Source organism: Heteronotia binoei, chromosome 11 (genome assembly GCF_032191835.1).
Source record: "Heteronotia binoei isolate CCM8104 ecotype False Entrance Well chromosome 11, APGP_CSIRO_Hbin_v1, whole genome shotgun sequence".
Classification (NCBI taxonomy): Eukaryota; Metazoa; Chordata; class Lepidosauria; order Squamata; family Gekkonidae; genus Heteronotia; species Heteronotia binoei.
In genome coordinates this window covers 36,638,891-36,653,960 of record NC_083233.1, presented here as the reverse complement: position 1 = coordinate 36,653,960, position 15,070 = coordinate 36,638,891, and the positions used below count along the sequence as shown (strand labels likewise).

General features: G+C 43.2%; 2 protein-coding genes across 2 annotated transcripts in view; both read right to left on the bottom strand.

The window, feature by feature from the left end:
• The window catches only part of RADX (RPA1 related single stranded DNA binding protein, X-linked), a 213,207-nt gene that overhangs the window by 45,904 nt on the left and 152,233 nt on the right, over positions 1–15,070 (bottom strand). The gene's annotated exons all lie outside the window — the stretch shown is intronic.
• The window catches only part of TBC1D8B (TBC1 domain family member 8B), a 48,723-nt gene that overhangs the window by 16,247 nt on the left and 17,406 nt on the right, over positions 1–15,070 (bottom strand). Inside the window, exons 5-14 of the mRNA XM_060250374.1 lie at positions 14,083–14,323; positions 13,199–13,406; positions 10,754–10,921; positions 8,550–8,699; positions 6,362–6,512; positions 5,555–5,769; positions 4,780–4,897; positions 2,328–2,613; positions 1,035–1,164; positions 853–951 (exon numbers count right to left, since the gene is read on the bottom strand). Of these exons, the coding sequence (XP_060106357.1) occupies positions 853–951; positions 1,035–1,164; positions 2,328–2,613; positions 4,780–4,897; positions 5,555–5,769; positions 6,362–6,512; positions 8,550–8,699; positions 10,754–10,921; positions 13,199–13,406; positions 14,083–14,323 (1,766 nt within the window). The remainder of the gene's footprint in view (positions 1–852; positions 952–1,034; positions 1,165–2,327; positions 2,614–4,779; positions 4,898–5,554; positions 5,770–6,361; positions 6,513–8,549; positions 8,700–10,753; positions 10,922–13,198; positions 13,407–14,082; positions 14,324–15,070) is intronic.

Genomic DNA, 15,070 nt, shown 5'->3' with positions numbered 1-15,070 from the left:
CACTGTAGTTTAACATTGCGTTTATGATCCTGAAAAGAGAGTGCAACAGCTCTGTAGCTGGATTGCACCAGCATTTCAGCTGTTGAAAACAGGGAAGAGACTTATGTTGTGGATCATGGAACCTCCAAGGACAAAAACCAAGAAAGGGGGGAGGAGCAGGTGAAATTGAGGAGACAAGCTGGCTGGATCCAACCTTATAACAGGGACTGAAAACAAGAGTTCTAATATAATGCAAGTGCCATCAAGTTGCAGCTGACTCATGGCAACCCCAGAGAGGGGCTTTCAAGGCAAGTGAGATGGTTTGCCATGGCTTCCCTCTACAGAGCCTTCCTTAGTAGTCTCTCATCCAAGTATTGACCCCACTTAGCCTCTGAGATCAGATGACCATGGGCTATACCAGGCTGCCTTCCCTCCCATAGAAGAAGAACTGCAGATTTATACCCCACCCTTCTCTCTGAATCAGAGACTCAGAGCTGCTTACAATCTCCTTTATCTTCTCCCCCCACAACAGACACTCTGTGAGGTGGGTGGGGCTGAGAGGGCTCTCACAGCAGCTGCCCTTCCAAGGACAACCTCTGCGATAGCTATGGTTAACCCAAGACCATTCCACGAACAGGGAATCAAACCCATTTCTCCAAAATAAGAGTCCACGCACTTAACCACCACACCAAACTGGCTCTAGCAATAGATTCCCCCAGCTAAATTATGTGCTGTGTGAAGAAGGGTGAAGAAATAATTTCTTTTCAATCTCTTTACAAAGCTGGACTCAAGAAGAGTTAAGGCTATATGGCAAAGAGATGCAATGTGAACATATCATGGTCCCAGGAACCTGGGCTTTTTTTTAGCACTCACCACATTTTGCTTGGTTGTGACTTCCAGGGTCTGGATGACGTATAGCCTGTTCCGGCAACGCATGCTCTCCACATCCTCAAAGTGAATCTCTCCATATTTCTAGGAGGAGAACAGGACGCTGTCAAGCAGTCGTATCAGGTGCACCACACAGGCAGGAGGGCACAGGGGAAGGACAGACACACCTCATTGGACTCGCGGATGAGGTCGGTGATGTCCACTTTGGGATGCTGACTCTTCGTGTCGTTGGCCCCAGAAGCCTGCTGCACTGTTGGAGGCAGCGGACTGTCCTTGTTGGTGATGCTGTCGAAAAACCTAGGGTGAAGAGCACACACGAAAAAAGGGAGACGCTCAGCAGTCAGCCTCACAGACAAGTCTTTCGCATGGCAAAACGTCCAAAATTCTGCCCCAAAGTGTCAAGGTATTTCTGAATGTCTAAACAGCTCTTGGGAAAGTGGCACTCTGACACAGTTTCAGAGAGTCCCTGCCTGCAAGGAGTTTACAGAGGATATGGCTGTCGGTGGTTACGGCAGAGAATTGGGAATATGCAATAGAAGTTGACAAGACTTATATTCATTTTGGACAAAGCTTTTTCAGGGTCTCTTCCCAAAAGGTCATTTTCCTTCTCAACTCCCTAAAATAAAGTACACATTTCATGCCAAGGAGCCTGACATGCAGAAGCTGAAGAGTATAACAGATACACGAATAATGGGGTTAAAACACACTCCCCGCCCTTTATTTCTAGGCTCTCTTAACTTCTTACCTAGGCTTTTAATTAAGAGGTTGTACCTTTTTTAGCTGTTTCATGGTCTGCTTCTATCCTGAGGAGACTGTTTTATGGATTTGGGGGGGGGGGGGGGGGAAGGGCTGTTTGATTTTTTTTTTATGCCCTTGGCTTGTTTTTAAAATACTGATATTGTGTGCTGGTTTTTATGGTTGTGTTTTTGTGAATAGTCCCAAGCAGGATTCTGCAGTGGTGGCAAGTCATTCCTTGTAAATCAAGAAATCATTATTTCCTGCTAACTAAAGGTAAAAGTATTTCCCCTGTGCAAGCACCAGTCATTTCCAACTCTGGGGTGACGTCGCATCACAACCTTTTCACGGCAAACTTTTTAATGGGGTGGTTTGCCATTGCCTTCCCCATTCCTGCTAACTACAGAGCTGCTATTTCTGCTTACGTTTTAACATGCCAGAGTTTGCTGGTTCTGAGTTCTTCCTCTTAATAAGCCCCACCTCCTTTAGAAGTTGTGTTAAATGCAGCCCTTGTTTTAAGTGTGTTGCAACCCACCTTGGGGACTAAATGGATGAAAAGATGTGCTAGAAAATATTTTAAAGCACTTTCTTTTTTAAAAGGGGACCACTATCAGCCTAATGTCCCCTCTGGAACCAAGGTAGAGTCTCATTCCACATGACTCCCACTGCATTTAGCAACATGCCTTCATGTATAAAGTCCCCCCCACCCCGCTGCCCCTTAGTACCTGTTGAGAACTGTCACAGCCTCTGCATCATCCTTACAGGTCAGCAGCTTGTCCATGTTGTAGTCCAGCACAGCCAGGCCCAGCTGCAAGATGGCCTTTATCCCATCGTAGAAGAAACAGTCGACCACATTGACGGCACTCTCGATGGGCAGCACACTGATGAACAGAGTCAGGAACCAGGAGAGGGAGACTGATGAGAAGAACGTCATGTCTGTCATGTGCTCCGTCAGCTGGGGCAAGTGTTCCCTGATGAGCTCTTCAAACACCCCCTGGTCTACCAAGGCACCTGGCAGGGAGGGGAAGAGACACAGGACCTGAACATTGCAAAGGTGTGTGGGAAGTGACGGAAGGGAGGGGGGATATACAAAACAACTTTACACTGACTGCTGTCATTTTCTTAACATGTTTCTAAGAATGCCTTTGTTCACTGGACTGGAGGTAAAACAGCAACAGAAAGGAGGGGGCCTTTATTATTTTCAAATTCTTCCAGGAAGTTTTTAAAGCCTGCTCTTCCTGAAAATGCTTGGAAATTACAGCCACGGAAGTAGGTAGTTACACAGCACTGCGTTCTGAAATCCACCCACACATTGCTTAGTTAACTAGTGATTACACACTTAATGAGAAACACTCCCCCCCCAATAAATGTACACAGGAAAGACTGCTTGGGAAGGGGGGGGACTTCCTGGGCCACATCCTCCAGCTGCCCAAGACTCCTTGAAGAGCAGTTGAAGCATGCCAAGTGAGAGCTTAATCCATGTGAACTGACTGTAACACGGCCAGAGGCAGATCTGAACTAGGTCAGGGAGCAAGCCTGGACAGCTCTACTCAGAAGTAAGTTCCATTCTAGCCAATGAGGCTGACTCCTTGGAGAGTGTTCTTAGGATTACTTTGACAAAATTGCTTTCACAAGAGAGAAAGGAAAAATATTTAGGACAATTTGCTCTATCAAATTTAGGTTTTGTGTGTATATGTGTGTGTGTGTGCAATGGCAAACCACCTCGTAAAAAGTCTACCATGAAAACGTTGTGAAAGCAATGTCACCCCAGAGTCGAAAACGACTGGTGCTTGCACCTTTACCTTTACATACACACACCTTGTTTTATAATACAGTACAATTCAAACTGTGGGCACTGTGGCAAACTTTAAAACCAGTCTGACCAAAGCCTACTTCATGTCTTTACTGTCCAGTAGGTACAGTGGAGGCAGATGGGAACTCTCACAATAATGTACACAAACATGCCTGATTTTAGTAAAGCTTCTCTCTGAAAAAAGTTCAGAAAAGGGAAGAGAACATGAAACAAGCACAAACTCCTAACCCCCATCCTTCAGGATGCAGAGACTGAGGCCTTTGTGGCCCCTCCCTGACTGCATATACAGGGTTTGTGTGAACCAATACTTAAAAGCACACAGGCAACAGAGCATTCCCAACATGCATCTGGAAATCAATTACTGGCGTCTATCTTGACTGCACAGTCGGCTGTTCACTATCTCTTTCGGTCACTAATGAGATTATTGTACAGATAAGGCTAAGGTACATAAGAGATGCAGAATCGATTACATGGCTCCTGAAATACATCACTCCCCGGAGTTTCTGACATTTACGCATTTGGTTTACATTCTCTGTTGACCCACTTAATGAGATCATCCAGAGATCTGGGGGTGATAATGAAGAACAGGTGAATGAAACCCAGATAGGCCAGATGTGTTTCTGCCCTGAACTAGTGTCTAGGTACAGTTGTCACATGGATTAGGGGAGCAGGAAGAGACTGAATCCAGAGAAGATGTAAGGAATGCTGGCTGACAGAGCCAATGATTTTACGGGGAAAGGATCTTCCAATTTTAAACCAAGTTTTCTATTTCTGAGTGCTTCTTGATCTTGCACATCTGTTTACAAATTTGACTGCGTTGATCCATGATACAATAATCTCTGGGACAGACTAAAATGGAGAAGCCTCAACTGATGCAAACCAGCCACTTTGACTGCAGCTTGCTAGTATGCACACTTTGCTCTGGGTAACGATTCGCTTCTGGGATAGATGCAAGACACAGGCTTTGACCTTGAAACTCCTTCAAGTATCTGAAGGACCATCTCTCCTGGAAAAGAACCCACTGAGCCTTCTTAGATTTGCCCATTATTCCCTATTGTCTAATCCTTCTATTTTGTCTCACGTATGCTAGAAATTGGACATTCTTCGTTACTACACCATTGCTCTGGGATGGTTTTCTGCAGGCAAGGCAGTGAGTCCTTTTCTTATTAGCTTTCAGAGGGGCTTGCAAAACTAATTTCAGGGAGCATTTTATTGAAAACTGCATTGTTGTTTGCCAGCTGTGGAGAGACCATTACATTTCTCACTGGCTCTGTGTTTTATTAGGATTATAATTTGTCCCCAGATGTGGTGTTTCAATGCTTTGGAAAGGCAGCAATAAGAAAATAAATCAGTAAAAATAGTACCAATGATTCGGCGGTTGAAATAATCGGGTAACATTCTTTCGCACACAGCAACCAAAAGCCAGAAAGCTTCCTCTTCTTTGGCATAAAGCAGCAGCACCGAAGTCAAAATATTCATTGCCTATCAATGACCAAGCAAGGTAGCCAATATTAGCAAGAGACGCAGCAAGCATTCAACAGGAGACTGAGGTGTTGTTCTGGCCTTGTTTACACATGCATATATGTCCCTCAAATTTCTCTGCACCTGGTTACTGAGAAACATATGAATTGACTCCACCAAAAGTCTACCCTCACATGAAAAAGTCCAGTAGTTAAGATTAATGATAGAGATCCTTCTGGGTGGCAGCCAGAAACAGGGCCTTCTCTGTGGTGGCACTGGTTCTGCAATACCCTTCCAAGTTGTTAAACTGGCACTTAGCCTGTTACGTTTTTGGCACCTGATGAACATATTCATTCAACCAGGCATCCTGTTAATTATTCTGCGATTTTAGCGACCTTGTATTCTGCAAATTCTGTTGATGACAAGGGTAATGTGAGAAAAAAACCAAAAATTCTACCTATGATGCACCATTCACACATGTAAATTATCACTGGACGTTACAGTTAGAAAGTGAATAAACGTACATGTGAGTACCAGCCCTCAGAATTGCACAGAAAAAAAGACACCCCAATAACAAACAAACGCATGCATTGTGTTGCAATACTGTCACAATTACATGCATAATGCAGCAAATTTACATTATTCCAATGTTCAAGCGTGTGGGTGCGCATACCATACCTGACAATATCCAATCTTGGGATTCTTGTAGGCATAGGCTGTGAGTACCCTCCTGAGAGCAGAAATACCAGTGTCACTTTGGAAGGCCGGGTGTTCAGGCAAGGAACGACGCAGATCCCGTTCGATCTCATCTGTCGCCAAAGTGCACGTCCCCAGAGACCGCTCAACCAGCTCAGCGTAGTAACCGGGGTTGGTTGCCATGTCATTCACAGCGCCTGCCAACGTGTTTAGTGCACACTGTTAGAGAACACAAGCAAGAGGACATTCGCATAGTTTCCTTGCAATACACACACAGGTGCAAATGCTGCAAATATGTGATTCTGAGTATGAGAATTGGGGCTGAGACTTGGATTCAAGCTACGCAGCACATTCATCACCAGTAAGACTGCCAGAAATGGACTCTTGATTTCCCAGCTAAGGCTTACAGTCATTTCAAGGAACCTCCATTCAATAGACGCTGTGTACACACTAGAGCCAACTTGGCTGCTCTCACCAGATTCAAAGAATTGCAGAGATTTAACAACTTGTATTAGTCCAAGGAAATCTTTGACTTTTTTCTTCTTCTGAATGGTAATCCTTGCCATATCACAAACTGGTTCAAAGCACTTCTCTGTTAACAGTAGCACTGGGGAGGGGAATGCTTTTCAAGAAACAAGACATCTGAAGGTTCTCAAAGTTCACAGAATGCTTGCCTGAATGTTACATTCAGCGGCATCACAGCAATTCAGCCAATAGCTGAGACAGGCAACAGGGAATAGCCTAAACCCATCTAAAAATAAAAAAAATAATAGTGTAAGCATTAGATACCTGAGAACAGCAGCCAGAGTTCTCCTCTCAAAACCTCTGGGATCCCTCTGACAATCAGGTCTCTGGTCTTTCTTGTCCGAAACATACTTACACCACGGCCACATTCTATGAAGAGGATATTCCAAGACTGCTCTTTCATTTTTTCTTTTAACTACCAAAACAAGATATCAAAAAGCCTCTTAAGTATACTGCAAGATTCAGCTCAAACATGATGGCAACAGCAGTCAAATCAGCAAAGATGGATGCAAAAACTGAGGCAGCCTCTAAAGCTTGAAATAGAGGGACTCAAGAGCTGCAGCTTTTGTGACTTGATAAAATATGAACTAGAAGGTTTATATAAAGAGATGGAGCATGAGCCACATTTTTGCAGTTCCTTTTGATTTGTGGATGAACCAATGCAAACCGGGTTAGTCAACTGAACCAGTTTCTAATATTGACCCCCTGCTTTCTGCTTCCCGATGCTTTTTGCGGAGAGCAGAAAGCAGGGGTTCTCCCCTTAAAAAGTGGCAGGGAATAGATAGGAGGGAGTTAAATGGCTCTGGGCAGAAAGTTGTTATTTCCCTGTGAAGAGTGGCAGGGAACAGAAAGCAGGGGTTTAAATAGCTCAGAGACATTTAAACCCCTGCTTTCTGCTCCTGGCAAAAAACAGCTGAGCAGCGGGGAGCAGAAAGCAGGGGTTTAAATGGCTCACCCCAGCTTTCAGCTTTTTTGTGAAGAGCAGAAAGTAGGGGGCTGAATGACTTTGAGCCATTTAAACCCCTGCTTTCTGCTCTTCACAAACTGCCTTAAAGTTCATGGAAGTCTGTGGCAGCACTTCAGTTTGCAAACCACAAGCAGGCCAAAATTTGTCATGAACTTATGGTCATGAGAAGGTTCATGCCGAACCTTATTTATGTATCTTCATTGTTTACATATATGTTATTATATATGAACACTAACAACAAAGGATCATGGGATATTGGCAAGATGGCTCACTCCAAAATCACTATAAGCAGTGGTTGGTGCAACAGTCTGGTTCGGCTACCAGATATAATTTAAGTGACAAACTCCTGTTTGTATACTTTTTGCTCTTTCTATGCTTTTCAGCAAAAAGTATACTTTCCCTAAACTGCCATTTTGGTGGCAACTTAACTGCAACCAGAGAGACTTGAACTATGGCTCATGAATGTATTTGTTTTTAAACAATTCTTATTTGGTAATATATGGTAATTATATACAATACTAATAAAATACTAATAAACACTTAATACCTTCCCCATACATTACTCTTTTCCCTCCTCCCCTCCCCCCAAATCTTGACTTCCGCTGGAGCCAATTACTTAAAATTCTAATATCAAAAAGTATCTTTAACACTAAAAGAATCTTAATAAAAAGAGAAAATATATATATATATATCATTTTGTAAAGAAATAAAAAATACATTTCTTATGTTTTATAAAATCCCACTCAGTTATTATAGTTCATGAATTTAGACACCAAAACAAACCACAGTTAGTGAAAACTGTGATTAACCAACCCTAGTTTGAAATTCTGGTTTGGTGTCAACAAACAGACCTCAATATGTTGGCAAGTCAGATGTCACAACTAACCAGGGTTTGATCAAACCAGTTTATAAACCCACAGTTTATCATGATGCCTAAATGCAGACAGGGACCAAATACCTCCTGATAATACATCAAGCCATCACAATTTGATCCTAAAAGCAAGGAGCTTTCAAGATGAGAAGGGACAGAAAAGCCACAAAACTTAACAAGGCTTCTCATAAGATGCAAAGCTAAAAATGAAAGCAAGCCTACTTAGAATGGCACGTAAAAAGAGGTGAAAGGACAGTCCCAATCAAAACACGGCCTTTGGCCAACTTTCTTTGGTCCACCTATTTCTTTGCAGGTAAGGAAGAGGCAGGATTCATCTACCCACGCTGGAAATCATCACTCCCCCCCCCCGCCACCAAAGGGCCTGCCCACATTTTGATAATGTAGCTGATCCCAGAACAATGGAAGAACAGCAGAAATTTGCTGCGTTGATCAGAACAGCTTCCTTATTACAAAACAAAAATGCAGTAGAAACTGGACATGGAAAAATGCAAAGAAATGCAAAACCTGTCCCCTCTAAAGGAAACTGCTAAACTCTGCAGCCATTTTTGGATTCTTGCCTAATGTCTTCTATTTCCATTGGTTTTTGTCCTTACCATTTTGGAGTCCAAATTTTCCATATCCTGAGGGTGGAAGACTGTCATGAGTGCTTCTGTGCTGACCGTCTTGCTATTGCCCTTGTGGCTTGCCATCGGCTGACCCTCGTAGTAGTCCAAGAGAGAGTCGGGGTTTGGGCCAGCAGCAGCCTGCAAGATTCATGTGAAACAAGAAGCCAGCAATATTCAGAAGGCTTATGCATCTGTCAATTAAGAGTTTCAGAACTGGCTTGCTCCTAAATTAAACACTTAAGTGATAAATAAAGACAGAACATTTTGCCAGCAAAAAAGCATTTTGCCACCTAAATTCAGAAGGCTTCTGCATCAGGTTAAGTTCAGAACTGACTTGCTCCATATAAATTTAAACACTTAAGTGGCACTGAAAGGATTCTAATTTGGAAGGAAATAAAGAGGTTGCAGAGAGCATTTTGCCAGCCAAATTCAGGTTTATGCATCTGTTTAGAGAATAAGTTAAGGACTGGCTTGCTCCCAATACATACACAGAATTGTACAAGAGGCTGATAACTTTGAAGTATATAGGAATACTCCTGAGGAAGACTTTGACAAAATGAGCTTATATCTGGGTGCTCATTGGGATGGACTTTTCTTTGTAATGTTCAAAGGTTGTACTTCTTTATAATGTGACAAAAGATTTGTAAGATTTTTGATAAAAGTATTCTTGATAAAGTTTTACTAAATGTGTTAGCTGGCATATCAGTGTTAGTTTGTTTGTATCTCCTCTACTTAGAACTGTAATCCAATGTTTGTTGTTTTTTTCTAAAATTACATATACAGCAAATAGTAATGTTGCAAATATGTACCCGTCCAGTTTAGGCCCTAAAAGTAAAATCCCCTTATAATGGCCAGTGTAACATCAGTATGTATTCTCCCTATCTGGCCATCTTTGGGGCACCCCAACCGTAGTTTGTGAATTCCCACATTGCAATGAATCGTAATGACTACAAGCACTGGCTTATAATAGAATAGCTTCAGAGAGTAGCTATGCTGGTCTGCAGTAAAACACTGCTTGTGTCTGATGGAACTCTTGCTGGGGTCTGAGATGCTACTCATGGCTTTTTTTGTAGCAGGAACTCCTTTGCATATTAGGCCACACACCCCTGATGTAGCCAGTTCTCCTGGAGCTTACAGTAGTCCCTGTACGAAGAGCCCTGGAAGCTCTTGGAGGAATGGCTACATCAGGAGTGTGTGGCCTAATATGCAAAGGAGTTCCTGCTACAAAAAAAGCCCTGGTGCTACTGGACTTGATACTAAATCCCACTTAGTTCAGTTCTGTTTTATTGCAAAGGCCAATGGCCATTACAAATGGTAAAAATGATGTACAATAAAATACAGTAAAACTAGATTAAGACACTATAAAAGTTACATTTCAGAACTTCTTTATAAAAAGGAAAATCCCCCATAAACATCTGTCCAATAATAATTAAAATCTTAACTGGTCTATACTGACTCTAGCTTGGCTAGAATTTTCTTTGCTGCTGGAGCAAAAAGAGCAACCTTGTATGAAACCTCTGGCTCCACACCTGCAAGTAAAAATGTGACTTTTTCTGTTATGGTGCGAAGGCATAGATTAGCCAGGATTGTACCTAGAAACTTCTTTCTTGGAGTTGAGTAAAGTGGACAGGCCAACAAATAATGGCACAGGTCTTCAGGATCTGAGACTCCACGTATGCAGAGGCACTGAGCAACTGGTGTTTGGGTGTAATGTCCTTTGAGCACAACTGTTTGTATTGCTTGAAAACAAATGGCTGTGAATGCTGAGTGTAATTTTAAAAAGGAAGTATTAGACAAATATTGCGTCCTAAGATGATCCAATTAAATCAATTTGCACTATGGTGAGAATTTAGTTTCTAGTATAACTTACTTGTCTGTGGCATCATCATATGTGGATATTTGTGACCTGTCATTGAAGTCTGCCTGAGAGGCTCCTCAGACAACATCTGGCAAATTGTGTTTGAAGAATTGTTATAATTGAATTGCCACTTAGGATCTTTCAGGCTTACAAAAATCCCACCTGGTTTAAAAACTCATTAACTAGCTCTGGTTAGCTGGATCACAAGCACTGGGACATCATCACTAACTGAGGTTGGATCAACCACAATTAAGAAAACCGTGGTTTACCATGATGTCTGAAAGAAGCATGAGCTACACCTAAGCAAGAAAAGTAAGACAAGCCTGGTCTTTACCTCCACATTCACAACATGCTGGGGGCTTGAGGCTGCACCGCACCTGCTTCTGAGCTTTGTCACCAGGAGTTCAAAATCCCTGACTTCCGAGAAGCGAAAGGCTTTCATTCCTTTAGTGCTGATGCTGACTGCTTTGCTAGTGGGGTCAGATGACTCGACTGCTACAACCTGCAGGCAGCAAAGATGAAAATATCTCAGGACCTCAGGATATGACCCTGTGCACCGACTAAGGTCATTTCTGCTGGTCTATAACTGTAATAAGCAAGTCATTCATTCCACTGGGGCTTCATTTTTGGTGGTCCATACATCTACGGCCTATGCGCAAACATTTTCATTGGCTGTGTTCATGCTTTGGTATAGCAAACTCTCCACCCTCTCCCTTCCATAAAAGGTGCAAAGTGGAATTATTTCAATGTGCTTTTGGTGGAAATAATCAATAAATGTCCCTGATGCGCAGCTGGTGCTGATATGTTGCAGGACTTGCAGTTTTAACCTTATGCATGTGATTTTATGTGTTTCAACTATGTTTTTAACTGTGAAGGTTTACATTTTGTAAGCTGCCTTGGGCATTGGGGATCAGCAGGATATATATGTTTAAAAGAAACAGGTAAAGTAACAAAACAAACTAGGCACCCCCTCAATTTGGTCATATGTTAAGGATAAGACCCAGAGATGCCCACTGCAGCCAAGGCTAATAGGCAGAACCTGTCTTTTTCTCTTGAATATAATCAGATTTTTTTTAAAACAAGGAGTAAAAATAAAGAAATCAATGTCAAAAGAAAAATACAAAGTAAGAGAGATAAAGTTGTAAGATTAATACTTGGCTTTTGATATAGCACAAGACCCCAAAAGAATGTTCATTTGTAAAAACATCAAAACTATCCAGAAGGATTGCTGCAGTGTGGAAGTTCTTGAGACTGCAGTCCCTCCACTGACCTAAGCAACGTACAAATATCATTTTGGCTCAGAAAGCATCCAGTATTGCAAACCCTCTAAGCCAGAGGTGTTGATCTCATGTATTATGTGTCACTTTTTTGAGATGGGCCTTGTGTGTCATAAAATGTAACATGAGGTACCGGAGATATAAAAGTGATATTAGATGTTGAAGGACAATAGCAGATGAATTACAATAGCAGGCTTGACTGGATCAGGTGTGATATGCAGAGGGGTAGTAAATGTGGAGATACCAGCATTGGCAATGAGACAGGAAACCTAGATCTCAATTCCATCCAGGAGAATTCAGTCCAGGAGAATGCAAAGAATAAATGGCCCTAAGTTTGACTTTAGAAACCACAACATTTAGTTGCTGATCTAAGAGGAGCAGTGCTCTTACAAGGGAATTTCAAAGGGAGATTAGAAAGAGAGACTGCCTAACTGCAATTGATAATGAACCTCAAGACAGTGCAACCTCCAGGACTGAATTGAGAGCTAGTCTTCCTTTCTCATTACTCATGTGTACTATTATCATTTGGCATCTGAAATCACTCCACTCTCCAAGACGATGTTGGTCTTAAAGCTGCTACGGGACTCCAACTTTGTTTTCTCTCTCTCTCTCCTCCCCCTTCCTTCCTCCCCAAAAGGAGGAGCAGCTCCAGAGAAGGACGCAGAAGCTCCGTGTGTATGCGTGTGCACACGAGAGGCTTGTTTTCATCTCTCCCCTGCATGAAGCAGGAAGCAGCCATAGAGCTCCCTCTGTGTGTATGTGAGTGAGAGAGAGCCAGGAAGGGGGGAGGGAGGCAAGAAATAGGAAGCAGGAAGCAGAGTCACTGAGGGGAAAAAGCAAGCTACAGCACAGCTGTGACAACTGCCCTGGAAAAGGAAGCAAGAAAAGGAAGTTGCTTGTGGGATGGATTTGAGTCCTAAGCAGGCCGGATCTGTCCCATGGGCCACATGTTTGACACCCCTGCTGTGCTATTTTCAGAGGCAAATTGTACACTGTGTGCATTGGGTTTTTTTTTTTTTTTGCAAGGCAAAGTACAAATCCGTTAGGACTTACAAGGTACAATCCTAAACGTATTCACCAGGAAATTAAATTCCATTCACCATTTTTTTACCAGTTCAATACAAGCTCCAGGGTTTCCTCCTATATTTCTGGCAATCTTCAGACCAAAAATTAGGGAAAAGTAACCCCTTCTGTTTGGGATTGCAATAGGGCTTCCCTGGACAGCCAAACATAGTTTAATATAACTCCCCCCCACAAAAAAAGAAAAGAAAAAAGGAGCAATCATCATGACAATATTTGTTTTATTCGAAGCATTTTCAGCCTCCCTCTGCCTGAGATACACACCCAATTAAAATCCCAACAAGAGAAGAACTCAAGAACATAACCCCTAACAAGAGATTCAACACCGCAAAAAGCCTCTTGACTCAACAAGCTTCTGGAGTTACTGGAAAGCAAGGAAGATTTACGCCGTGTGGTTTGGCTCTGGCCCCCGCCAGACTTACCTCTCTCAGGGGGATGATTACGCTGCACAAGGAGCCATCCTGGCTGGCAAAACAGATGTAGTTCTCAGAAATGCACATTTTCCCCAGAGTGTTGTAGTGGCTGAAAGGCACCCATAAGAAACACTCGTGCACCTCCCTCAGGGTCTCCTCGTTGGGTAACCTGAAGAAAGCGTTGAACTGCTTGCTGTGGGCTTGGCTTTCGAGGCCTCTGGGAAACAGAGAGAGGAGACCGGTTGCAGAGGTTTGCCAAAGATTTGTTTTTTCCTGTTTAATATTTCAAGACTTGAACTGTTGCTCTTGGCTTCTGGTGCACTACCTCAGGAATAGCCCAAAGAGCTACAGGTTTTCTTCGGAGTGGTGTGTGTGGGGGGGAATTACAAAGGAATTACCTGGCCATATATGGGGAACCTCAAGACTGAACTTCCTGCCAGTGTCTCAGAAGGATGGAAGGGATTTTCTCCTGCTGTTTTTTGAAGCTCTCTCTTAGTTCAGGGCAAAGTCACAGGGGAATTCCTCCTCAGCTCTGTTTGACTCAGGCTCCCTCACCCCAAACCCCACAAATTCTCAGGGCTCCCTGTTCTGTTGATGGAAGAAATCAGCTCTCACTCCTCACATTGCCATCTCTGCTTGTCTTCCCTGGGCTGAACTACTTCCTAATTTGGCTACCACCTTCTGTAGCTCTATGCATTTTTGTTTCATTTCTACTCTGCAGGTTTCTACTGATTTAATGTTTTGCTGTTTATGATTTGTGATGAATTTTTAAGCAGTTCTTATCGCTGCAAGCCACTCCGAGGATCTCAAAACCAAAAAGCAGAACAGAAACATCTCCCCCACCCTGTAACAAATGGAACAGTCATTCTTATTTCCTTTCCTTTTAAAATTACCTCTTGGTGATTTGCAAGGGATTGTGGAGGACGGGGTCACCATCGAAGGTCTCCTTGTCAAAGAGTCTCCGAATGGCATACAGCGCCAGCTGCTCCATGAGAAGGAAGGTCTCACTGATGTGCAAGAACATGGAAAAGTAGTGATCCTCTCCGTGGGAACATACATGAATGCTCTCTGTCAAGAACACGTTGGATGTCCTTTCCAGCTTTGAGATTTCATCCCAAGCTATGACAAGTTTTACTGGAAATGGGAGGAAAGGAAGGCCTGAGTGTGTGTCTTTCACCACAATGACTGCCCAGAAAATTCAAGCCTAGAGGGAGCTTCCAACCAAACCTTCCTCTGGAGCCATGGGAAAAAAGGGCAAGAACATATGAAGCCATGATGCCAACTCAGATCACTGGCTCATCCGCATCAGTACGGTCTACCCTGAATGGCCACAGCTCTCCAGGGTCTCATGCAGAGAAGAATCTTTCCCAGCACTGGGACTCTTCAATGAAGCCAAGATCTTCTGCATGCAAAACAGAGGCTCTGCCATTGAGCCATGACATCTCCCTTAAAACATGAACACAGGAGAGCCAGTTTGGTGTAGTGGTTAAGGGCATGGGAGAACTGGGTTTCATTCCCCACTCCTCCACTTGCACCTGCTGGAATGGCCTTGGGTTAGCCATAGCTCTCGCAAAAGTTGTCCTTGAAAGGGCAGCTTCTGTGAAAGCTCTCTCAGTCCCACCCACCTAACAGGGTATCTGTTATGGGGGAAAAAGATATTGTAAGCTGCTCCGAGTCTCTGATTTAGAGAGAAGGGTGGGGTATAAATCCGCAATTCTTCTTTTATCAAGCCCAATCATTGGTCTGCCATACTCAGTACCATCGATTTTGGCAGGCAGTGGCTCTTCAGGGCCTCAGGCAAAGAAGGCTCCTTCCCACAACTCCTGCTTTCTGAGATCTTTTTGACTGGAGGCGTCGGCAACTGGACCCCAGATTTTCTGC